This window comes from Perissodus microlepis, chromosome 3 (assembly GCF_051167445.1).
Source record: "Perissodus microlepis isolate ML-2025 ecotype Zambia chromosome 3, ASM5116744v1, whole genome shotgun sequence".
Lineage (NCBI taxonomy): Eukaryota > Metazoa > Chordata > Actinopteri > Cichliformes > Cichlidae > Perissodus > Perissodus microlepis.
The window spans coordinates 13,180,877-13,208,230 of NC_140463.1; the positions used below are offsets into that span (position 1 = coordinate 13,180,877).

The 27,354-nt window shown below is 39.4% G+C and overlaps 1 protein-coding gene across 1 annotated transcript; it reads right to left on the reverse strand.

The window, feature by feature from the left end:
• Positions 1-2,234: 2,234 nt before the first annotated feature.
• Positions 2,235-6,550, reverse strand: LOC146390014 (dickkopf-related protein 2-like). Its single transcript, XM_084923123.1, has 4 exons — positions 6,383-6,550; positions 4,437-4,593; positions 4,207-4,329; positions 2,235-4,117 (listed from the first exon to the last, which is right to left on the reverse strand). Exons 1-4 carry the CDS (start codon positions 6,548-6,550, stop codon positions 3,783-3,785), a joined length of 783 nt encoding a protein of 260 aa, XP_084779249.1. The 3' UTR covers positions 2,235-3,782.
• Positions 6,551-27,354: the final 20,804 nt, after the last annotated feature.

Below are 27,354 nucleotides of genomic sequence, written 5' to 3' on the forward strand. Positions count from 1 at the left end.
AAAGTGAGTCTTACCTGCTTTACTTTACCAGGAGAGGCAAAAGTTTCAAGGACTGCATATGCTCGATATGGGAGGTTGAATGTGTATTTACGGGAGTGGTTACTGGTTAAACTATAACTTGCCGGTCCTATCTGTGCCTCGCTGCAGTTTTATTGGGTCATAAAAGCAACAAACATCCATGCAATTCCTGACACTGATGTTCCCTGTGTTACCTGTTGTGATTAAATCTTCTGTCAGCTTGCATCAACTAAAACCAACAGGCAAACAGAATTCATGACTTGTAAATAATGAAGCAGGTTTTAAGGGAAAACTGTCCTACAGAGCAATCATCTACTCTCAGTTTTTCCTGAAAAAGTCAAATGAAAAAGACATTTTATGACAGACTGCAGCTCATTGATAATACATCACTCATTCATCACTGATTTACAATTTGTTCACGGTAATTGGAATTACAGTGAACCTCCGTATAGTTACTGTAATGTAGATTTAAAGTATTTAACTATTTAACTTAGCTTACTATAACATTGTAAAATGGTACTTACACTGTAAACACTTGCAAATTACAGTATAATGCTGCAATTCGTTACATGTATTATTTTTATGTCTTTAGACTGAAAAATACTCACAGTGTGTTGCCATGAAACCAAAACTAACACAAAATTAATTTTAAAAACTGACTCAAAACATTAAATTTATGGTGTTACTGCCATGTCAATTTAAACATATTGGAGAAAATACAGACATGTTTAACAGTGAGCCCTTACACCAGGGGTGTGAAACATTAGACTTGGGGGCCAGTAGTGGCCTGGCAAACACTCCAATCTAGCCTGTTGGACGACTTTGGAAAATGTGAAGGAGGGCATAAATTTTGTACTTTTAATTGTATTTTTTTTTTTCTTTTAACAGATTTACAACTTTTCTTACCAATAAAGACCTGCCCCATAGCTGCAGCCTCATATGACACCAAAATGATGGTTTTGTAATTTTAAACACTTTCACTTTCTTTCATTTACTACAGCTGCATTTCATTGTCATGTAGAAAAACTGAGACATATTGTTGCAATTATGCTTCTTTTTCTTACATTAAGTGAATTCATTGATTAATTGTGTAGTTACATTTCAATACAGTAGAAGAAAGGGGATTTTTACCGGTTTGGTCCAGACATATACATATAGTAGACTAGATGTTGTCTTATATCCTGCTTTCATTCACTGAGACCAAGCGGATAATAATGCAAAGTTTAAACCTTAATACAATTTTAAAAAGTAAGTTATAATAACAAAGAAATCACCCGCTGGTAATGTTATTATGAAGGGGCAGATTAGCTATCTAGGCCAAAACCACAAATGCTTAGTTTATTTTAACATGGATTCTTTGGGATGGACTCACTGTTGGAGTCAGCCTCAAGTGGTGATTGGAGGAACTAAGCTAAGAGCTAAGAATCAGGTTAATATGAGAGCAACAAGGAAAACTTAGGAAGGAAACGAGGAGACACAGATGGAACGTGACGCTCATGCAGATAAATCACCCACGCAGAATATATGTGAACAGGGAAGCTGGGAAACACAGCTGGAGGGGTATGGAAAACACTGTGTGTGTTTGTTATCTTTATGACAACCATACACAGAGCGAGAACAGCTATGCCCAGCAGCTACCAGCCACAATGAAACCAACACATGTTCTTTTCTGTTGTCCTGTCCAGACCTCCAAAAGATCACAATCAATTGGAAGGAAGGTTTTAGGAAACAAACAAACAAACAAACAAACCCTTACATGGTCATACCCACATGCCATCAGATTGTAGTTTTATTCTTGTAGACCTTTAAAACAGTTTTTATCAGATCAGACCTCACTTAACCTCTTTCTTTACAAACCTTTGGAGATGATTCCTTTCCCACTTTAGCTTGTGTTATCAGTGCCCATCGGCTAAGTGGAAAAACATTAAATAAGCATGTGGTCTGAGCAGATGCAGGGCTCTCTGTAACAGATATTAAAGCATGAGAAGGATGTGATTTAACCACTAAGGTTTTATGTACTCAAGTTAAATCTTACTGCATTGTATTGTTCAAGTGACCAGAGAGCCTAGGGATCCTTCTTACTGGTCTCCTTTCTACTTAAAAACTTTAATTTTTCTCAGTTCAGAACAGAACTCCTAATGATAGATTTTCTGTCTAAAGTATGCTAAACGCTACTTTTAACCAAAATTGCAGCATTAGCTCTATACAAAGCCACAACAATTTAACACATCTTAGATTAACACACAAAACAAATATACTTAAGCCCATTTTGTTGTTTAGATACACATAAAACCAATAAGAACAACAATCACAGTCATAACTTAGATTTATTATGATGTTAGCTTACTAGGCTACCATTTGCTACAAGCTAACTGCTAGTAAACAATAACAAATCCAATAGAAATGGCATCTTACAAGTATCCCAACTATAATGAAACAGAAAAAATAACTGATTATGATTGGAAATGACAGCTTAAGTCTTGTGGGCTGTTATCAGACATTACACTTTCCAAACATGGCATACTTTCAGCCATATAGCTTAAAAGGTAAATATTAAGGAGTTCAACTATATTCAACTTAGATTGACAAATAGTTTTATGTTACATTACAATTTCCTTTATAATTGCTGGTATAAAATCAGCAGAGTGCTACAACCAATTAAATCTGATACATATTTACACCAACATTAACTCAAAAATATACAGACACCACTTACAGGAAAGTAATTCCTCTCGACAGGCCTCAGACCTGAAACCTGAGGATGTTTTTAAATGTGTTTGTGTAAAAAACTGTTTGAATTATTTTATTGAATTATTTTCTCTCTTTTTTTTGGAATTTTTGGTTCCTTATTTTATCATTACTATAAATTTTCCTAAAGAAAATATTAAATTTGGAGGTTCTTGGTATAATTTCGTGCTCCAGCATCAAGCACATTATTATTTTTTTAGATGCCTCTGATTTGACAAAAGAAGAGAAGGTTAACATATTTGAGGCACTGTTTTGGAACATTATTTTATTGTAACATTATATAACTACAAATGTATTTTTTCAGAAAATTTAGCGCTTGGGTCTCTGAAGTCCAATGGGTTAGAGTAATATTTGCACCTCTTGAGTGCTTCAGTTGAAAATCATCACCTAGTTTAACACCCGTAAAAGCTTATTTTCTTTTTTCTTTACAGGTTGAAATTGTGGAGAAGTGTTTGAAGATTGAGTTCAGTATTCCATCTTAGTTTTAATTCAACGTTTTAGCTAATACAGGTTTGTTTGATAACTATTTTTCCTCTTTAGTAACGAAGTAATGATGTTATCTTTGTTTTGGGAATATGAAAACAAAACCTTTTCATTTCAGGTTTCTTCAAAATCTCAGCACATGAATACATGTGCTGGAGGCAGTTGCAGCAGATATGCATTAGGGATCAAACACCGGTTCTTTTCGTGGTGGTGTAAATGGGGTCAAACTGGATTTCAAAGTGGTTTCTGCTTGTCTAGACACAAATGAGGAAACAAGATCTGCACCACAAAGAGTTTCACTTCCTGCTGAGTTTGCCTGTCAGTGCAGCCTGGCAGGAAGCTAATTAGCATTAGCATGTAGGAACACTGTAAAAAGTAGTGGGGGAGGGGCCACGGGTGTTGTCATGCATGTAACAAGTTATGTTATTCACCCCTCCCTTCATTCCACAGGTCTTCATTTTCTGTCTCTGAGGTAAGTCATTGGCAAAAAGAGCAACTCACTAGTCCTTAGTCATTCTTTCGGTTTGTCCACTTCATTTAGATCGGTGACACACATGAAGCCTTGCCTTGGCTGGTGATGCAGAGCCTGAAGACAGTCCTGAGGAGTAGCGAGATGAGGTTGCCGAGAAGTTGAACCGTGACACTACAGCTAGTTGGGTACCGGGTTCTCGCAGTGTCCGGCAGATGAATCCGTCCCCACAGGGACAGCGCTGGAACAGCTCCAGACCGTGGTTCCCCTTGTGTCGGTGTCGCGTGCAAACCTGTCCTTCACGTAGCACGGGCTTGCAGATGCGAGTCCAAAAGTGACGGGCGCAGCACAGACCGTCCAAGCAGTCGGATGAGCGCAAGCAAGGATTCCCGACCTGACCTGAAACAAACACACAAACCCTTAGAGAAACATGAAGGAGGCTTCAAGCATGAAGGAGACATACTGCGGGTTTATAACACTAATCTCACTTCTGCCAGGGGATCCTTTGGCTTCCTGCCTCCCGCCTTTCTTTTTGGTGAGCGGGCTTAGCGCTCCATCAGTGTTTGGAATCCTCTCAGACACAAAGCCGTCCACATCAGGAACACAAATATCTGCCGGAGGAAGAACATAGAGATAATACACTTGATAAAATTTTATTTATGAATAGTTTATTGTCATTAATGTTAAACTGAAGTTTTCTGTAGAGGAGCATCTAAACTGTTGCTGCAGCGGTTGGTGGGGCAACACATTGTGTCCCTGAGGCAGGGCCTCTTCCTTCTGCGGCAGGTCTTGCAGTGGGAGTGGGCAGGACGTCTTGAGGAGGTGTGACAGTAGTTCCCCTCTCTGCACTCCAGGTCACTCATGCACTGGTAGACCTGCAGACAGACACACAAATGTTATTACAGAGTAACAAATGAACCTGGTTTTCGTTTTGTAACTTAAGGTGATCTTTTTGCACTGGTGGTGGTCAGAGGGCCCGGTGGCGCCTGTGTCCGGCAGCCTCGCCTCTGTCAGTGCGCCCCAGGGCAGCTGTGGCTACAATGTAGCTTGCTATCGCCAGTGTGTGAATGTGTGTGTGACTGGGTGAATGACTGAATGTAGTGTAAAGCGCTTTGGGGTCCTATGGACTAGAAAAGCGCTATACAAATGCAGGCCATTTACCATTTACTGGTGAAAAAATAGCATGAATTAACAAACAGAGGGCTTAAACTACTCTGACTTGCAATGACAGTTGCCCTGAGCCACTTTATGTGAGATTTATACTTCTGGACTAAATCTACGCCATAGGTAGGTCTTAACTGCAGACCTCTCTGAAAAAGTAACTACATGTAACATAAACACAGTCTTCAAATATTGTGATTGGCCTGAAATCCGAATATGCATTTCTGGCTAGTTTTCCTCTGATTGTCAATGGATCACCAAGAAAATAAATGTCATCGACTCATTATAGGCTTGCATAGGCGACATCATAGGCTCAACGCAGAATTATCAGCGTTTAATTTTGTAGCACTCTTCTAAAGTACACCTCAACATTACAACTTAAAACTGTACATTGGGGCAAAACAGTCCAGTTGATAAACCAAAGAAACCTTTTATTATCCTTCCCGATGATGTTGAAAGCCAAAGAAATTTTAAAACATCATCATAGATTTTTTTTTTTATCATGAAAGCTTACAGCATCATAACAGCTGAGAAATGCACCTGAAACAGTATCCTGCTGATAAAAAAGGCCAATGAACTTTTTGAAACAATGTGATGTTCTTGATGATAATGTTTAGAAACATGTAAATATTATAAGTGACTGGTAACCCAGATGGTACCCGTAATTTGAAAGTGAAAACAGACTTGTAATATTCCCACCAATCAAACGTTTGAAACAACAAATAAAGACCAAAACTTCTGCCAAACTGAAGCAATGTAACCAATAATGTCAATAAAGCTTTTGAAACATTGCAACAACACTGCAAATAAACATTTCTCTCTCTCTCTCTCTCTCTCTATATATATATATATATATATATGTGTGTGTGTGTGTGTGTGTGTGTGTGTGTGTTTTATTTAACAATGAAAAGGACCCGAGTCCAAAAGTGCTTTGTCAGCAGCACATAACTTTACAGGGAGTAGGAAAGAGTCAACTAAACTAACGTTTTCGATACAGCTAAAGATTAAAGGCCAATAAAATTTTAATGAGCTTTGTAACATTGTAATAGTTTGGTCAATAAAATTTACAATACATCGTAACAAACAAAAATCCCCTGTCCATTTAGTTTAGAAACACTGTAGCTAAAAGTTTAGCTAAAGTTGTTAGCTAACTTTAATTAGTAGTAAATTAGGTAAAAGTCATATTTATATATGTAAATATAATCTAGTGAGATCTGTGGACTCGGTTAAAAAGCAGCTAAAAACTCATCTTTTCAAATGTGCTTTTGTAACCAATGCTGTTTTGGCTTTTAAATTGATTAGCCCTTTGTTCTATCCAACTAGAAAGTTCCTATAAAAATAAATTTTTCACTCATTTCCTTACTTGCCATTACATTTCCATGAAGTGGAACTTTAAATTGTGTGAGAGGCAAATGTTTGATTTGATTGACTTCAAAGCACAGACTTGTTGAGACTTCTGTGAATCCCCTCAGACTGAAACAGGCATCGTGGTAACACACTCACCGTCAGGTCCACTCTCGGCTCCCACGCGCTCCTGTTTATCGGCAGCGCGTCACTGTCCCCGAGGATCTCTGCACTGACCGAATTCTGTCCGACGCGCGCCTGCCCGCAGCGAGAACACACCAAAAGCGCGATCCCGAAACTGACCAGCAGCACCAACCAGCGGCTCATGACTGCAATCAAGATTTCATTAGACACTGTGAATAAAATCAGCTAATTTCACTTCATGTACTGACATACCATTATCATCATCCTTTCTTAAACATACGGACTTTAATATCGCCACAAGAATAAACAAGAGACAGTAGCGGTATAGCGGTCCAGCAAAAAAAATCACTCACTTTTCAGCTGTAGACTTTCTAATGGATGGAAGTAAATCGTCACAGTCCCGTGCAGTTTGCTGCTGCAGGTTTAAATTTCCCGTTGTTTCTTTCTTTTTCTTTTTTCTTTTTTTTTAATTAAACCAACTCCCAGGAGCGCACGAGAATAAGAATAAGAAGACGAGCCTTCGCTTCAGTCCTGTCCTTCAGTGCAGGACAGGTGAGAGGAACCCGGACCCTGATCCACTTTATACAAATCCGATCCTCCCACATCCTTGGTCACGCGGTGCCCTAACCCGCCCCTGCAACGCTCACATCGATACCCCCACCCTGTCACCTGCAGCCATGGATGCAGGTGACAGGGTGACGGCGGAGGTACTGTTTAGCTGTAAAGCTCCATATGGTGAGTTTGTTGTTTTTGCCATTCAAAAGTCCCATTGAAAAACAAAAGTTTAACTGGGAAACCTGAAACATGGGGTATAAAAAAGTGGAAAAGCACACACACACACACGAAATGAAATGAAATGCATATTGAAAACAACAAACTATACGTTCATATACAAGTACAAGTGAAGGTAAACCCAAATTAATTGTCGCAAATATATATATAATAAAAAATTAAAATAAATACAAAAAAATGCTGTCCTTCTAAAATGTGTTTTCAGCAGATGTTTTAATCAAACTACATATCCATTCAATATGATTGATGGGGCTATGGATTAGGTTATCCTTCTGACTCACTTGTATGTGAAATTCCTTGAAGTGGTAGTGGTGAGGATCTCAGTAATCTCTGAGCTCTCATTTTGATATATCACTGAAATGGCAGGAAAGACTGACCTGCTCGCACTCTTGTGTCTCCACATCAGTGATTCTTTTAATAAAAAGCTCATTAAACCTAAATCTGGTGATAAAGTGACCAAAGGGCTTATCTTCAGGAGTAATTAACAGTGTGTAGGAATAAAAATATTTCAGCCTGAAGTGGAATGGTGAAAACAGCTTGTACATTGGGGCGATCGCGGCTCAAGAGTTGGCAGTTCGTCTTGTAATTGGAAGGCTGCCGGTTCGAACCCTGGCTCGGACAGTCTCAGTCGTTGTGTCCTTGGGCAAGACACTTCACCTACCGCCTACTGGTGTTGGCCAGAGGGGCCGATGGTGCGATATGGCAGCCTCGCTTCTGTCAGTCTGCCCCAGGGCAGCTGTGGCTACAACTGTAGCCTCCACCAGTGTGTGAATGAATAGGGGTATTGTAAAGTGCTTTGGGGGTCTCGAAAAGCGCTATATAAACGCAATCCATTATTATTATTATCTCCTACACACACAAACCTTTTACTTATCTCTCCATCTCCATGACCTTTCTCAGACGCATTTAACCTTTCCACACCTACAAAAGGAACAACACATGAGTGCGTGTGTTTTTATTGTGTTGATAAGATTGGATGCTGTAATCGTCAGATTAACACACCTACAGGATCAGCATTACACTCACACATCCCCTTACTGAAATGTCAGTTAGTCTACAGTAAATTAACCGAACCACATTAATAAGAAGCTGTTAGCACCACGCACTTATGTCTTGAAGTGAAGCTAGTAAGATATCACTAGTCTAACAGACCTCATGGGAAACATTAAAAAAACACATTATACATACGAAGGGACGGGGGAGCTGGAGGTTCACTAACAGCAGGAGGGTCAGGTCTTGCATTTCTTATGTTGATAAGATGTATAGAAGTCTATGAAAAATTCAACACGTTCTCACTCCAAAAGCATAACATACTACACTATGTGACAAATCGTCGGTATGTTACGCTTTCGGCCACCCAACACGTTCCTATGTTACACGTGCGGAAACAGGAATAAACATGAGAATCGTTTAGACTGAATCTACACATGTACATTCATTTTACTTTCTCACCATGAATCGCTTTGGAAAACACTTTCTAACACGATGTTGTGGTTAAGGTTAGGGATAAGGTTATCGTTAAGGCTAGGTTTGGGGCTGGAATACATGGCTGGAACATGTCTTAGCGTCGGGAGCATCACGCTATTGGATTTCATCCCCAATCTGGAACATATCATAGGGATGCAGAAAGTTACCTTTCGCGTTCCCATGGGCCGCCTCGGGACATGACAAATCATCGGTATGTTATGCGTCAGGAATGAGAAAACACTTCAGGTTAGTCTAGCCCCCTTTTCCTTCATGGAACAAGGTCAATCTACACCTGCCCACCAGCTCAGTCTGTGTTTTATTTACTACCTGTCTTGATCCCACTTCTGTCACTTTGATGTCTGGAACAAGGTCTTGACTGGGTGGAAAGTGTTTCATGGTTGTCCCTGCTTTCTCTTTCCTCATGGGTTCCCAGTGAGGGAGTCTCTAGTGTTTTTGGCTTTGTTAGGGAGTACCAAAGTCATCCCACCTTCATCTCAGACTATTTTCTTCCATTGTGCTACCTGCTGTGTTGCTGAGGTTTTGGGGTGGAAGGGTTTGGCTCAGGCACTGCCATGTTCAGTTTGTCCGTGGCAGGTTTTGTAGGTCTCCATGTCAGAAGTGTTGATGCAGTTTGGTGTGTCGGCAGATGTTTTCCTCATCTGGGCCTGATAATTACATCTGTATCTGGTTAAATGTGCTTATCTATCACACTGCCAATGTACATGAAGGACTCTGCTTGTTCTAGAGGTTCACCCTCCAGGTTCTTGGCCCGTTGATGTTAATTCCCTGGAATGTAAGATAATCAGCAAAGTCAAAGTCATCCAAAGTGTCCACTGGATCCCAGTCCTCTTTCTAGTGAAAGTCTTCATGATCCAGGCAATAACCAGCAGGAGTAAAACAGTGAACACCTTCCTGGTGAGTTTATGGTATCACTCACTAGTCTCAAGTTTTCCTGAGTAAAACATGATGTTCATTCAGTCCCAGTAGAGCCAACATAACAGGTTAAACAGGAAATCCATATATCATAAATCCAATACAGTTATAGTTAAAAATACAGTTCAAAATCCACAATCTGTGCCCTCTTACACATTTCCAGTGGGCCAGTTTAGAGTCTTGCTGGTCAATCCTGGTCTCTGGGCCTTATGCTTGACTCCACTGCTTCAGAGGAGCAGCCAGATTTAGAAGCATGAGGAAGTGACAAACGTCATTGGAGTGACAAACGGTTAAAGTCCAATTAATTGAGTTCTTAATAAAACAGTTCAGTTAGTTTTTGGAGATAATAACTATACACTAAGCACTATTAGGCTACTTCAGCTCAGAAACCAAAAGTAGGTAAATGAATGAAAAAAGGCTCAGAGGAGTCGATTGTTATAAAAAAAAGTAAAAGTTTCAGAGAAACAAAAGACATACTAGTTTTTCTTGTGAAGTTGTTGTAGGTGTAAGGTAGACCCCCATCAGCTATTGTAGGGTCTACCTTACAATATAAAGCGCCTTGAGGCGACTGTTGTTGTGATTTGGTGCTATATAAATAAAACTGAATTGAAGTCATCAAGTATACACAAACACAGAAGAGGAGAAGACTGGCACGTTTAGAGTGAGGAGGAAAAGAAAGAGTCAAACTTCTCTGTTTGTCGCTGAAAAAGTTAAACTGACCACACAGGAACAGTGAGAGGAGGACTCCTCGGTTTCATTCAAAGCTTTATTCAGAAATGAATTTCATGCTTTTACAAATGAGCTGTGGGTAGAAGGAGAATCAGGTCAGAATGTTTTCCACTCTTGTTCTCTCTCTGATGTAGCACACAGCAGGAAGTAGTAGCTTCAGACACGTTGTTACTACAGGAAATATTCTGTGTGGTTGAGGCGACGGAGCTGGACACTATGAAAGAGGGAGCTGGGAGGTTAAGCAGCAGCTCAATTGTGATGAGGTTGTGTTCTCACATGCAGCTCTGCCCTGTAAAGAAACGTCCAGAATGACACTTTTTTTCTGTACTGTGTACTTCTACCAGATGACTCTCAACAAGAAAACTGTGTTTTATTTGTTGCCTTTGTTAGGTCATAAAGACAAATCTCTTTACATATTTGTATGAAAAAAAATTATATCCCCAGTAATATGTTCTGTTGCATTGCTGCGCTGCTGCTGCTGCTCACCGTTGCAAGTTAAAGCAACAGAACAATGACTCCACCCTTAGGATCACATCTGTAACTGCAACAAACATGGTACTGGTTTTATTTACAGTGAGTGAATAAACATGTGTCTGTGATATCTGAGATCCTGCCTTGTTGAGCCCTGATGTTTTCTCTATATCTTTTGCTTTCACATAGACTTCTACACTTCACACTTACACACACTTAACAACAAAAACCAAACATTTCAACAAGAATCTGTAAGCATCTGGGAACTGAGGAGACCAACTGCTGCAATAAATGTTATTAACCTTTGCCCAGTTAACCTAGTTATTTACAAAATGTTGCTTCAGGCAATTCTCCTTAGCAGTTTTTGAACATTTTGCTGCCTCTCTCCTGACTTTTTTGTGTTGCTGCCATCAAATTCAAAATTAGCTAATATTTTTCTTTTAAACCTCTAATATGTTTTTAATGTTCTTTTGTAAATAAAATATGAATTTAATAATCATATTATTTTATAACTCTATAGGAGTTTATATAAACTCCTATAGAGTTTATATAAACTCCTATAGAGGTTTGATAATTTGTATGTTTTTATTTGCATTGTACACAAAATTCCACCTGTTTTGGCACTGGGGTTGTATTGAAGTCCCATTTATCTATCAACATTACAATGCACTGTAGGTTAGATATATAAACAGAAAATATCAGAAAATTATGAAGGACAAAAGACAAACAACAGCCTCCCATCAGAGGACCAGTACCAGCCCTGGCCATTTCACCAGCGCTCTTAGAAATTTGAGCCCAGCATGTCTAATCTGTCCAAGATATCCTACAATAGTCACCTTGCAGGTGCCTGTGCTCGATGGCTGAGTAACTGCACAGCCAGCAGCAACTTGTCTATACTCTGGTTTCCCATCAGGCTCATGTCAAAGACCAGAGGTTTATCCACATTTTGCAACTAACCATAAAGAGCTGCTGGCTTCTAAGTTTTCTAAATCCATTGTTTTGACACAGAGACTTCAATTACATCAACATGCAGGACAGATTTCAAGCAGGGTTAAGCTTGCTTCCAGAGAAAGTGGCCAGCTGCAATGCCAGTAATTTAAAATATGGTGTAAACACCTGATGAGAGAAGCTTTTGGGACAGAACCCTGTTTAAGTTGCAGGGAAAAAGCTTGCCTTAACTTTGGTTTTAATTTATCGCATTTTATCTTAAAAAATTGACATCATACTGTTGTTTAGATGTTTGCCTAACAAGTGAAATATTTACAGTCCAATTCTATGATGAGAAGACACAAATACTTTTGGAGTTGTAACAGGGTATCAAGCGTAAAACCTCTATCAAACCAAAAGTGGTGCTTCCCACTGTACAAACTGCTTGTGAATAAGGGAACAGTCAAAAAAATCCTTTAATGGGCAAGCAGTGCTCGCCTTGCTGGCCCTGATAGAGTTGATTTGGGTCAATATATCACTTATATAAATAAACAGTGGATTTAGACCAACACTAGCCCTGGTATCTATGTCTTTTTGATACTCTTGAATATGAGTATGGTGAAAAATGTTTATAGAATGGTTTAAATAAACATAATTTGTAACTCACCCATAACATCCAACTGTATTGTATTTTAATTAACTATTAATTTACCATCTATTAACATTGGTTATTATAATGATAATAATAATAATAATAATATTAATTATAATGTTTTAAGATAAGATAAGATAAGATAAGATAAACTTTTATTTGTCCCACATGGGGGTAATTTGGAGTATCACAGCAGAAAGTGGACAGTACAAAGTTTCAGCAGCAAAAATTAAGAAAAACAATGGAATAGAATAACACAAAAATAACATAATATATACAATAGAATAAAATACTATGTTGTCAGAAAAAAAATACACTTAGTGTTATTGCACATGTGTGGATGTCTGTGTTTGGTCAGCTGTGAAGTCTTTGTTGTGGAGTCTGACAGCAGAGTGTGCGAAATCTCTCCGTCCCACATGGTGGGCTGCAGCCTGCCATTGAAGGAGCTGCTCAGTGCTGTCAGAGTTTCCTGCATGGGGTGGGAGATGTTTTCCAACAGAGATGAAAGCTTAGCCACCATTCTCCTCTGCACAGACATCTACCCAGACATAAAACATTACATTTTATTTTAAGCTCTTTGACAAGAGCAACAATTACAAGTCCACGGAACTCTTGCAGGTATTTGATGGTTCAGTTGCACACTATTTGTCCTTGTTTAACCAGTGATATAAAATGATAATTTACCAGGTTTATTACTATGGCTATTTCACAGTTTTTTGTACTTATTTTACTTCTTTATGTCTGTCTGCAGCCTTTGTGTTTTTTGTAGAAACTTTACTTCACTTTTTGGTTGTTATAATGTTATTGTGTTGGTTCTGTCATTTTTATGTCTCCCCAGTTGTTTTTGAATGTTTCTATTGTTCTGTGCCTTTTGTTCCTTCATTTTAAAGGCTTGTTGGTCTAGGGGGATCGGGTGTGAACACTCTCATAGGTGTAGTGAAATGTGTAAACAGGTCAGGTGAAACGTTAGAGGGTGGAAAGCTGCTGCCTGCTGAGTTAATCTGGAGAGCTCAGACTGACTTTATCCTCAGGCTGTTTATTAAGGAGTCGGTGGGTTTTTTCCATCATAAAACACTTGGAATAACTTTAAATGTACCTAAGTCTTGTTGGACTGAAACGTTTATGGATTAAATTGTTTTTGGTTTTTTTTGTAGGTTCATTAATGCTTTCCACAGATGCTCGGGGTGACTTTGAGTGTGTCTCCTTGGTGAGAAAACGGAAAGTGGTCTGCAGCCCCATATGTAGCGAGACAGAGTGAGGAGGAAGAGGAGGAAGATAAAGAACCGAGTCACTGTGGTTGTGAACAGGAAAGACGTAGTCGCATCTTGACTTGTAAGTACGAGTCATATTTCTGGAGTAGCAAGCCGACTATTTTCGGTGTTTCTGGGTAAATTTGTTGCCTCACAGCAGCCGTTTTAGGCTCCGGGCTTTTTCAGTCGGACAACCTTTCACGAGTCAGAGTGATTCACTTCTACCCGCCGACTGGACCAGGTATGGGATTTTTTAAAAGTCGTTTTATGTTTAATTCCTGTTTGTCTCGTAAACGTACAACTTTTTAAGGGGACTACATTCTGAATAAAGTCTCAGAAAACCTCTTAAAGACCAGACACCCTCGTCGCTTTGACACATCTCTAGGACAAGTAAAAAACCCGTTTTATTATATGACTTTCAAATCACAGCGAGCCATACAACTGGAAACCTAACAGGCGCAATGTATGGAAGTCCAAACCTGCCAAAAGGGATGTCCCGTTCAATGCACTGAAAGGGGATGTATGCTGTTAATAATTTGCATAATGTAACATCTGTGGTGTAATGTGCTTGTCAATCTTTTATTAACCTTGTTTTTATTTATTTATTAGTTGGTAATTATCTCTTTATATTTTCTATTACTTAGTTCCCTAAACATATTTATTCTGTTTCTCATTCGTTTCTGTGCAGAATTTTAGGTAGATGGATTAGCTAAAAACCTAAGATTTCTAACAATCACATGAATGGAGGCAGTGCTTTCAGTTTTCCACTGTGCTGTCTTGATGCATGCTCAATCAACCAGATAAATAAATCCAATAAGGTTGATTCTGTTCATCTGGACGTAGCGGTTGTTGATCAGTGGTCATGACAATTTGTATATTAATGATAAATGAACTGATGTCACAACCAGTTGTTCATTCAGTAGTGTTAGTTTCACCCATTGGGCAAATGTACTGTTTATAAGATTGGGGAAACCTGCAGTCAGCTGAGACTGAAGAAGTCACTTGGATGCGTGACGAAACGTTTCTTCACTGAAAACACTACATCCAGATGAACAGAATCAACTTTTGGGGGGTTTTCATTGTATTTGTTTTATTTTGAAATCTATATGCAATACTGTGCAAAAGTCTTGAGGACAATGGGTATAGGTGCAGTAATCACTTGAAAGATGTGTAAACATTTTACATACAGAGTTTGTACAGAGTTTGATATGACCACCTTCATTCCTCAACACAGCTTGGACTCTTTTAGGTAAGCTTTCCTATAATTTCTTTAACCCTCTGGAGTCGACTGAGGTACTGGCGCAATAAAATCACATCACCGATTTAAGATGATATATCAGCAAGATGAATCATGCTTTAGACTCTATGTTGAAAGTGTGGACTTTAAACTGTATAACAGTCTTTAGACAGAGTTATGATAAATAATTTACACCATGTTTTTTCCTGAATATTCTCACCATGTTTAGTGCAGAAATAATTGGTAAAAATTTGAATTTTAAAGGACAAGTGAAAAAAAACCATACATGTTTCTCACCAGTGGGAAAGTGCACCAACCCATTGAAAAATTGTGTCATGCCTGTGATCTGCTCCTCCGTCGTGTTGTGGATGGGAAATAGGAACTGCACAAATAATTTTTGTGGCATTTTATTGTGACACCTGAATGTTTATGGCATTTTTTTAGTGCCTCTATTCTCAGCGCACGTAAAAAAAATTTGCAAGCACAAATGTTGCATGTTGAAAATTATTTTGAGCAAACAGAAGTTTAATTTGAGTGAACAAAATTCATTTCTGTGTGCAAGAAATGTATTTCAGTGTTTGCGATTATCCATATATGGTCTTTTGTTAAACATGATATATACCCTGACTTCTTTAGTAAAATATTCAATCTCGTCTCACAATACAATTACCATAATATCATTATCGGTGGTGATTTTAATTGTTAGTTCGATCCATTGTTGGATAGGTCCTCTGCGTCCCTGGCTCCAACTTTGAGAGCTGTTTCTGTACTCAATACTCTTACTAAATCTTTGGACTTGGTTGACATTTGGAGGCACCAGCATCCGTTACAAAAGCAATACTCTCCTGTCCATGGCAGTTTCAGTAGAATTGACTGTTTCTTATTGATTCCAGGCTTATTTCGAAAGTGATTAGTTCCACTTATCACAGTTTTTTAGCTACGGGCAATCGTGGCTCAAGAGTTGGGAGTTCGCCTTGTAATCGGAAGGTTGCCGGTTCGAGCCCTGGCTTGGACAGTCTCGGTCATTGTGTCCTTGGTCAAGACACTTCACCCGTTGCCTACTGGTGGTGGTCAGAGAGCCCGGTGGCAGCCTCGCCTCTGTCAGTGCACCCCAGGGTGGCTGTGGCTACAATGTAGCTGCCATCACCAGTGTGTGAATGGGTGGATGACTGGATGTGTAAAGTGCTTTGGGGTCCTTAGGGACTAGAAAAGCGCTATACAAATACAGGCCATTTACCATTTAGTTTCGGACCACACACCTCTCTCAACGGTAATTGACTTTAACCTATACACACCCCAAAACAATTGGAAATTCAACCCCTCTTTATATCTAAATGACTCTTTTACGGATTACCTATCTACTAGGTTTTGTTGAAAGGCATTCAAGCTGATAGGGCGATACACAGAATTCTCTCTTCGACTGGCCAGTTGCTGTCTGATCACAAACAGATAAATGACAGATTTCATAGTTTTTACAGTCAGTTATACACATCTAGTACCACGGCCACAGTTACCGAAATCACTAATTTTCTTAATGCTTTAGACATCCCGACTCTTCCTGAGGCTGCACGGGGCTCACTCGATGCAGACTTTACGCTGGAGGAAATTAGAAATGCAATCTGCTCCTTTCCTAACAGTAAAGCTTGTGGTCCGGACGGTGTTGAGATAGAGCTTTATAAGACACATATTGACGTTATCGCTCCCCTGCTACTTCGGATGGTAAATTATGCAGTGTTAAACGGCTCATTCCCTCACTCTTTCTACGATGCCCATATATGCTGAAAAAAGACAGAGACGAAACTAATGTTTCATCCTATTGTCCCCTAAGTCTTCTCAACTCAGACCAAAAAATAATTGCTAAAGTCCTAACCAACCGGTTAAATAAGCATATAGGCTCTTTAATTCATCCTGATCAATCGGGTTTTATCCCCAATAGATTTTCTTTCTCAAATACTAGATGTCTCTTAAATGCAATGTACTCAACAACACTGCCCAATTCTGCGGTGATTTCACTTATTTTATTAATCCTTTATTTATCCAGGTAAAAAATCTCATTGAGATTAAAAATCTCATTTCCAAGAGAGACCTGGCATCATGGCAACAAAAGTCACATACCACATAGGTATATAACATTTAAAACAAATACAATATCCCATACAAACATGTGTAAAATATACAATAACAGATCAAATTAAGAGTACATTAAAAACAATCACACTGAGTAAAAGAGCTGTTCTCTCGTTCCTTTAAGACAGACTTAAACTCTCCCAAGGTAACCAATTCTGATAATTTCAGTTCCTTCTGCAGATTATTCCAGGAAGCAGGGGCAGCGTATTTAAAAGCCCTTTTCCCCAATTCTGTTCTGATTTTTGGGACAATCAATTGTATGATTTTGTTCGAACGAAGGTTGTATTGGTTGTGGTTTTTACACATATAAACACATAAATAAGATGGAACCAGCCCAAGGAGAGATTTATAGATAAAGATCAACCAATGGGAAAGTCTGCGAATATGCAAAGATGGACATTTAGCAGCAGCATACAAAGAACAATGATGTACATGATTTCCATAGCCAGTAATAAAACGTAAAGCACAATGGTACACAGTATCCAACCTCTTTAGGCAGTGGGCAGGTGCATTCATAAAAAGCAGGTCACCATAATCCAATAAAGGTAAAAAGGTTGCACGAATCAAATGTTTTCTCACTTGGAGGGAGAAACAGGATTGGTTTCTAAAAAAGTAACCTAGTTTTAGTTTTAACTTCGACACAAGCCTTTGAATGTGAGTCTTAAATGACAAATTCTGATCTATAATGATCCCTAGATACTTGTAAGATGTGACCATTTCAATTTCAGATCCTTGAATTGTTTTAATCTTAGGAGATGTAGCTAACAACTCTTTGCCATTTGAGAATAACATGAGCTTGGATTTCTCTGGATTTAACACCAACTTAAGTTGAGTTAAATGGGACTGAACGACATCAAAGGCAGACTGCAGAAATTGCAGGGTTTGTGCTATTGAAGGGGATGAACAATAAATAATTGTATCATCTGCATAAAGATGAAATGCTGCATTTGACAAATTATCACAAAGGTTGTTTATGTAAAGAGAAAATAGCAATGGCCCTAATATGGAGCCCTGCGGAACTCCTTTGGATACTGGGAGAAAAGAGGAAGAAGACCCAGCAGCATGGACACACTGTTTTCTTGCTGACAAGTAATTTGAAAACCAACTTACAGCATTTACAGATAGACCAATATTGTTTAGTCTATTTAATAAAATAGCATGGTCAACTGTATCAAAAGCCTTTGACAAGTCAAGAAAAAGAGCAGCACAGTATTTTTTGCAGTCCATCGAATCAACAATGTCATTAACCACTTTAATAGCAGCAGTTATTGTGCTGTGTTGTTTTCTGAATCCTGACTGATGTTGGGAAAGAACTGAATTTTTGTCCAAAAAGTCTTTCAGTTGTTCACTAATGAACTTTTCTAGAACTTTTGCTAGAACACACAATTTAGATATGGGCCTGTAATTATTAACATCTGAAGGATCACCTCCTTTCAGCAAAGGGAGAACATAGGCAGATTTCCATATTACAGGGATCTCACTGTTCGAGAGGCTAAGATTAAAAATGTAAGTTATTGGTTCTGCTATAAAATCTGCAGCCAACTTAAGAAAATAGGGATCAAGTTGATCTGGTCCTGCAGATTTATTTAGATCCAACAGATTTAAAGCCCTGTGGACCTCAAAAACATTTAGCGGAGAAAAACTGAAGGGTTGGACCACAGATTCAGTTTGAGCGGTTGCAGAGAGAGCCTCTTGTTGATTAAGCTGTTTTAAATCTGGATATAAAGATTCAAATAGAGATCCTGAAGAAACAAAATGCTCATTAAAGCAGTTTAGAATGTCGCATTTCTCTGTTAAAGTGCAGGAGTCTTTTACAACAAAAGTTGGCATCTCATTTGTAGTTATGTCCCCATAAGAAGATTTTATTATTTTCCAGAATTTTTTAGGATCGTTCAAATGTTTAGTAGTATTTGAAAGATAGAATTCTGATTTGGCCTTTTTAATTAAGGAAGTTGAACGGTTTCTGAGCTGTCTAAAAATCAGCCAATCCGCTTTGGATTTAGTTTTTCTGGCCTTAGCCCAGGCAGCATCCCTTTTTTTGAGTAGACTGGAGAGCTGAGGAGAAAACCAAGGGTTGTTTCTGCATTTTACTCTAAATTTGCGGATGGGGGCATGTTTATTTATAATTTTGATAAAAGTATCATAAAAATAATTCCATGCCAGCTCAAGATCAGTTATCAGGTAGATTCTACTCCAGTTATAGTCCCATAAATCATGAAAGAAAGCTTGCTCACAGAAATGCTTAAAATCTCGTTTAAAAGCTATCTGTGGCCTTGATTTTGGGAGCTTCGATTGTCTGACTACAGCTACCACACAGTGGTCTTGATGCCCAGCAGGCTTTTGACCAGGTGGAATGGAGTTATTTGTTTAAGTTGCTTTACGCTTGCCCTCGTTCCTCGGTCCTTACCAACCATGAGAGGTCGCTCCCGTTCCTCTTACACCGTGGGACCAGGCAGGGTTGTTGCCTCTCTCCAACGCTTTTTGCTTTAGCTCTTGAGCCGTTGGCCATTGCCATAGGAGCCGATTCCCATATTTCTGGTATAACTTGTGGCACGTCAGAGTACACCATCGGTCTGTATGCAGATGATATCATATTGGCTGTTTCAGACTTAAAGATCTCCCTTTAAACTGATTGACAGCTTTGGCCACCTATCAGGGTTCACCATAATTTGGAAGAAGTCTGTTCTTATGCAGCTGTCGTCTGGTCTGGGCCCTGATTTCCTGTCTAGTTTGCCCTTTAAGGTCTCCCAGGATTATTTTTCATACCTGGGTGTTAACATCCCTAGGAACTCAAAACTCCTCTTCAGGCTTAATATTCGGTTCTAACTGATGAGCTCAAGTGTATGATAGATAAATGGAAACGTCTCCCACTTTCAATTTTAATCAAAATGGTTGTGCTCCCTAAATTCACGTACCTATTCCAGAACGTTCCTATTTTTCTCAGGTCTTCCTTTTTCAAAGCGTTGGATGCCATTATCATGCCTTTTGTTTGGGCCTACAAGCCCCCCCGCATCTCGAAGTCTCACTTGCTTTTGCACGGACGAGGGTGGTCTGGGCCTTCCAGTTTTCAAACATTATTACTGGGCCTGTAATGCCAGAGCCTGGGTCTTCTGGAATCTGCCTATAGTTGGTGATGCTGTGGAATGCGGGTCCAGCCCTAAATGGCTCGAAATGGAGCTTAGCACCGCTATCGAGCGCACTGGAACATCCTTGCCAGCGATCTTATTTTCAAAACTGGTTATTAAAAGTACACCATCATGTGATAACTTTATTCTTTGCAACTCTATAAAAATATTGAATCAAATTAAGAGAATCTTGAACCTCCCGGTAGTGTCAACTTTTGCCCCGATCTGCCACAATCCTAGCTTTAAGCCTAGTACAATGGATGCTGCTTTCAAACAATGGCCTGTTAAAGGGTTAACTGCTATAAAGGATCTTTATATTGACAATCATTTTGCTTCTTTTGCTCAACTTCAGACAAAGTACAACCTCCCTACAAGTCATTTTTTTCGGTACTTACAAATTAGGAATTATGTCAAGCAAGCATTCTTAAATTTAGATACCATCCCCATACAGCATGTCTTTTACAATATAATGAACGAACCTCCCACCTCAAAACACTTAATCTCTCAGCTTGTTAATCTTTTTTCTTTGGTAGCCCCCTCTTGCCATATTAAAGAGGCTTGGTCAAGGGACACTGGTTTGGCTATCTCTGACGATTTATGGGCAGAAGTGTTAAGCCGGATAAAACTATGCTCTGTTAACGCCGGCTTCAGTTAATTCAATTTAAGGTTGTCCATAGACTGCACTATTCCAAAACCAAATTGAACAAGATTTTTCCTAACGTTTCCCCCAAATGTGATAAATGTAAACTTGTGGACGGAGCTCTTGGCCATCTTTTTTGGTCCTGTTCTACACTTACAGCCTTTTGGATTTTTTATATTTTTAGTTTCTATAGCATTGTTTACAATAGGCAACTGTATCCTGACTGTCTTATGGTGATCCTGGGCTGCTACAGCAACTCCTTGGCACTTCCCTTTGCTGTGCAACAGGCCCTCATGTTTGGTATGGTTATTGCCAAACGTCTGATTCTGGGGGAGTGGAAATCTGCCTCCCCTCCCTGCTTCAAGAGGTGGCTCGAGGAGATGGTCTCCTGTTTATACCTGGAAGAAATTCGGTTTTCTACATCTGATTCCATGGAGAAGTTCAGGAAGATATGGGGTCCCTTTATAGACCACATTAAGAAGGACAGTCCACGCCCTGGGTCCTGACCACGTTGTCTTAACTGTTATCATTCTGAGCTGTTGCCCATAACTGTTATGAATCGGCTCCTCCTAGCGATCTCTGGATTCGATCTTCAATGTGGATTGGACTCACTGGATTGTGAGTTGTTTGACATGTATACCATTTGCTTTTGTCTTCTCTGCTGTTCTCAATAAGTGCTGGCCGTGTACCCTGTTGTGGGGTCTGTTGCTCTGTTTGTTTGTTTTTTTGTTGTTTTTTTGTTTTTCCTGCTTTTTGGTTTTGACTTTCTTTTTGTTGTCTTTATTGTCTGCGTTGCTCTGTCCCGCTGTTTGTGAATGTGTAAAAAAAATTGAAACTTGCATAAATAAATAATTTAAAAACAAACAAACAAAAAAACCAAAAACAAAACATGATATATACATGATATATAAATCAATTAGGTACCTTTTAAATGTTCATGTTTGGTTTATTTCAGTGTTTGATTTGTTCCTGAGTAAATCGGTTTTGCTGAGATTAAAATTCAGCTTCATAACTGGACCGTTTACACAGCACCATTCTCGCCTTAAAAAATATCTTAAAAGATTATTTTGTGATCCAGAAAGAGTAATATTTCAAACTCCGCCACTCTGCGTTTGATAAGAGATTTTTTAGTTTTGTGATTATTGTTTAGTTGTAGCTTCATTTAAGATAGGAGAGCTCGTGAGTTGGAACCAGATGTGTAGAGGAATGCGGTGACATACATACTACATCCTGAGTTAACGGTCACCCCCCTCTCTCACTCTCCTTTTAAGGAAATGTTTAAGTTTCTATACATACCAAGCTATCTCCTATTTCTTCAGACAAGCTAAAGGTTTCTCCTATTATGGAAACGTTTTTGTATACTGAACATACCACTCCTACTTCCTTTAAAGCTCACTTGGAGTATAAATAAAGAATGCGCTGAGAGCCCTGCGCGGTTTTTCTGTCACATCTGTTGTGCGCACTTTGACAGCAGAGCAGATCGGACTGACCGCCCATGCGCATGTAAAAATTAGATATCTGAGTGTGACTTCATTTGCCTTTCTAATAACTTTTCTCTTCACATTTTCTTGGTCCTTCGAGCCGGATAGGAAGCATCGGCCGCTGTGTCCTGCCGTCGTGGAAAGCTGCACTGAAATCTGTCCTCTAGGTAGGAGTGAAAAAGTCCAGGGACGCTAAAATTCGATTCCTGGCCAGTGTTTTATCAAGTGGTCCACGACGCTGGGATCCAGTGGCTGACTTTCAACATAGCCAGAGAATCTTGGGAAGGTAAAGGAAGTCACTCATTTACACTCGCGTAAAACGAACTTTGGTCTCACCCGCCGAAAGGGTGTAATTAGTCTAATCCACTGCACGGATTTGTAAAAACGCGTTGGGGTGATCCACCGAACGGATTTTCAAAATAAACGCGTTGGGGTGATCCACCGAACGGATTTTCAAAATAAAAGCGTTGGAGTAATCCACCGAACGGATTTTCAAAATAAAAGCGTTGGACTGATCCGCCGAAAGGATTTTCAAAATAAAAGCTTTAGGACTGGCCTTCTGAAAAGGTCTGCGCGATTGTGTGAAATGTCTGTTTAAATGTTTGTGTTTTCTGTGTGTTGAGAGTGAATTGATTTAAACAGCACAAATACGCTGCTGAATCACTCTCATTGTTATTGTCATTTTATTTCCTGTCAGTAGCTGAAGTACTGGTGACAAAAGAGAACGGTTGAGTTCCGCCTCATAAAACTGACACCGCTCCACTAATTAGAGTGGAGTAGAAGGGCGTAGTCAGTAACCACTCTTTAAGTCTAATACCAGAGAAGGCTCTGCAGTTCTGTTTTAATGGGTAATCAGCCCACTAAGTTTACTGTTGACGAACAGTGGTTAGGAAAAAAGTGTCCAGGCGCCGGACAAATTAGTGTGCAAAGATGGAGAAATTCTAAAAAGACTAAATGAGAATGTAGCCCATCTGCATTAATACAACTTAAAGAAGCATTACTGAAAGAAATAGGAGAGACAAAATAAATAAAGAAGGAAAACGCACATAAGAATTAGAATATTTCCAAGCATGGAAGAGAGAGGCAGATAGACGATGTGAGAATAAACAAAAGAAACAAGAAAAGAAGAAAGAAAAGGCAGAGGTATTAGACCCCCCACCATATGCTCCACTCGCTGCTGCGAGGCCGACCCCCACTTTTGCTGCTGTGAAACCAGCCCCCACTTCCGCTGCTGCGACCCCCCTTAAACAATCCTGTGATCCGTTCAGACCTCAACCTGGTCCTTATGCAGAGGCACAAAACATGTTAGATAAAATAGCACTAGGTGAAAATCCACAAAAAAAAAAAAATAGGAAAAGATCGCTACGGAGGAGATATGGGAGGTGATGTTGATCCACCTGGTCCTCCCGGCATTTTTCCCATGATAGCAGTACTAAACCCCAGATACGGCCATCCCGCAGGGGAAGGTGGAGAAGGTGGAGAGGTAACAGACAGGGACAGAGGAGGATTTAGAGGAAAGGGCCAGAGATATGTAGGACAGACAGACTTACGCGAAAGAAGTGAAGAAAGAGATAATACGTGCTGGAATTGTGGCAAGGAAGGGCATTTTGCCAGAGATTGCAGACATAAAACAGACAAACGGCAATATTCAAATGAATGACTAAATGAGAAAAAGCCAAATGAAAATGATAAAAGTGACGCAGAAGTATTTACTGTCTATCAATTAGTGTCTGAAGTAAAAGGCAAACCTACACTGACAGTATATGTTAATAGCAAACCAGTGCAGATGTTATGTGATACAGGAGTATGTAAAACCGTTTTGAACAGAAGACCACAGGAAGTACAATTCTCAGAAGATACTCTAATAGTAAAATCAGCATCAGGTCACACTACAGTGCAGTGACTAATGAAACCCTTATTAAGTGAAAACTAGGGATCAAAATAGTTTAAAGTAGTTTAAAAAGGTTGGAAACAGACCCCACCGAATAGATATAAATATAAGAAGTACAAAAATAAAATAAATAAAGACAAAATTATATTAGAACTTATTTTTACCGTATTGAAACTAATAATAGGAAGGATAACAACCTGTAAGCTGATATTAACAATGAAACATAGTTGGCATGACAATCATGCCCAGAATGTATAAAATCAATAAAAGGAAATAATTCACACGAAAACCTTTTAAATAAAGTAGAGAGATGCATAAGGTACATTAGGGCCGTGTCATTGTTCAGCCAAGGAAAGTGTGTGAAAAGGTGAATGTCTCCAGCTTGGGAAAGGGTGAAACTGCAGATCACCCGAAGCCCTTGATGGATACAAAATAAAATATAAAATATATAATAATAAATTGCTTGGTTCGCTACACAACAGAGAGAATGAATGTGACTGAAGGTTGGATCTGAGATGAGACAAACAGAAGACCAGTCTAAGAAGTAGGCACAAACCTGTTTAGAGAAAAGCAAATTTGTACAGATTGGATGAATTCTAAATTATCTGTTTGCTGAGTAAGATGATCCTAACTGTTAAATTGGCTCAGTAGTAGTATAGTGGTATACACTAATAAAATATTGTAGTATACTATTGTCATAATATAGATACATATATAATCGCAAAGAAGACAAAGATTGTTATATATGCTCACACATGCCTGCTACAACACAGCATGCTACATTATATGGCAGACTTATGAACATGATTCAAGTGACATGCGCAGCAAGCTTTGCCAGTTTAGGTTATCAATATTTAGGAATTGTCCTAAACCACAGCGACCTCCTGACTATTGGACTATAGTTTTGGACTGTTTTTAAATGCATCGACCAGCATCAACAAAGAGCAAAATCAGGAAATTGATGCCATAGGAATAACTGTTATGCAACACAGAGTTGCCCTGGACATGACCATGGCAGAAAAGCGCGGACTGTGTTTTGTTTAATATAACTTGTTGTACATATATTCCAGACAATGTGCATTCTGATAATATGACAAATGCTCTACAATTACTTAGAAACGTTCAACAGGCACAGGTAACCGATTGGGCAAATTCACAAAGTAATTGGTGGAATTGGTTTATGAGCGGCTCATGGAACACATTGATGTTTAAGGTTTTAATGTTTATTGGCCTAATACTTATCATGTTTTGTAAGAGGAATGGTATCAAGAATGATATCTCAATCTCTTGTTGCATATGTCACTGTGCCAGACGAGGAAGAAGGAGAAGACGATGAATATGAAACTAATGTGATGAATGATTATGTTTGAATGATACACATTTTATGACGACCAGACCGAAAGCACTCACAATGTAGGGTCTGTGTCTGAAACACATTGATGTATTTGCTTAAAATCGCTACAAACAGGAGGGAATGATAAGAGATTTTTTAGTTTTGTGATTATTGTTTAGTTGTAGCTTCATTTAAGATAGGAGAGCTCGTGAGTTGGAACCAGATGTGTAGAGGAATGCGGTGACATACATACTACATCCTGAGTTAACGGTCACCCCCCTCTCTCACTCTCCTTTTAAGGAAATGTTTAAGTTTCTATACATACCAAGCTATCTCCTATTTCTTCAGACAAGCTAAAGGTTTCTCCTATTATGGAAACGTTTTTGTATACTGAACATACCACTCCTACTTCCTTTAAAGCTCACTTGGAGTATAAATAAAGAATGCGCTGAGAGCCCTGCGCGGTTTTTCTGTCACATCTGTTGTGCGCACTTTGACAGCAGAGCAGATCGGACTGACCGCCCATGCGCATGTAAAAATTAGATATCTGAGTGTGACTTCATTTGCCTTTCTAATAACTTTTCTCTTCACAGCGTTCCTCCCTAACTGCCTCATTTGAGTTTTGGACAAATTGCATTCTGGGATATTTGCCTGGGTTTGGCTACAGTAGCTAGCGAGGTGATTGGAGAACAAAGCAGTCAATCAGAATTTTTTGCATCCAAGTCTGTGATTGTTTGGTTTTGTGGCACACTTACAACGGTGTACAGAGAGTTGAGCGCGCACTAAGCAGAGATGTTGTGAGCGAACGACACACTTAGAGCAGGTCCGCAGATGTCTGTGAGCGCACAAAGCAGAGATCTGAGGAAGAGCAAATGCCAACAACTGAGCGAGAGGAGCTGTTATTGTATGTGTATATGGATAATCGCAAACACCGATTTTTGCACGCAGCAATGAATTTTGTTCGCTCAAAATAATTTTCTCCTCAACATGCAACATTTGTGCTTGCAAATTTTCTTTTAGGTGCGCTCAGAATAGAGGCACTAAAATAATGCCATAAATCTTCTGTAAGTAGTTTTAAATAATTGTACAAAAAACTGCATTGGAAAAAATGATACCACACAAGGCAAGCCAATTAAAAAAATGGCCAATTATACCCCAGACTCCAGAGGGTTAAGTAGTCTTTAGGAATAGTTCCCTTTTGTTCTGTTCTCCGTCAAGAGGATTCCACACTGCTTCAGTAATGTTGAGGTCTCTGGGGGAGGCCAATCTATGATTGGTAGTGCTTCATTGTCAAGGATGGGTAGGGGAAAAGCGAAAAACCCCCAAAACAAAACAGGAAAAAACAGTGAATTTATTTACAGTGAGTAAGTTGAAGGATATATACAGTTCATTAATTCTGTGGCTTCTCTGAGGCAGGTCCCAGAAATTTCTCTTGACGTTGCGAGTGTCTGTGTAGTGAAAAACAGTTCCAAACAATCCTGTGCTCATGCTCCGACCTGTGGCTCCTCTCTTGTACTTCTCCCGCGGATCCACTCTTGTAAAAAGACACTCTCCATTCCCAATTCCTGATGTAAAAACACACATGATGGCAGGCAATTCTAAACAATAAGCGAGGTTCAAACACAATTAATCACGGCCGTACTGACGAGGATTGACTCAATGATCCAGTGTCGACTGGAGCTTAGCCACACTGCTAAATAGGTCGCTCTTCTGATGGTAAGCCGCACAGCTAATGAAGGCTGATGAGTGGCAGGTGCTGTCACAGTCTGGCGGAGGCAGACTGTATGGCGCTACGAGGAGGACCCAAAAATGTAGACACAAGGAACGAAGAAGAAAACTTATAACAAAAGGCGAGCTGCTTAATTAGGCTGAAAAAAGGTACAAAAACAAAAAGCAAAACACACTGGGGAGAAACTAAGTAGAACTGAACTG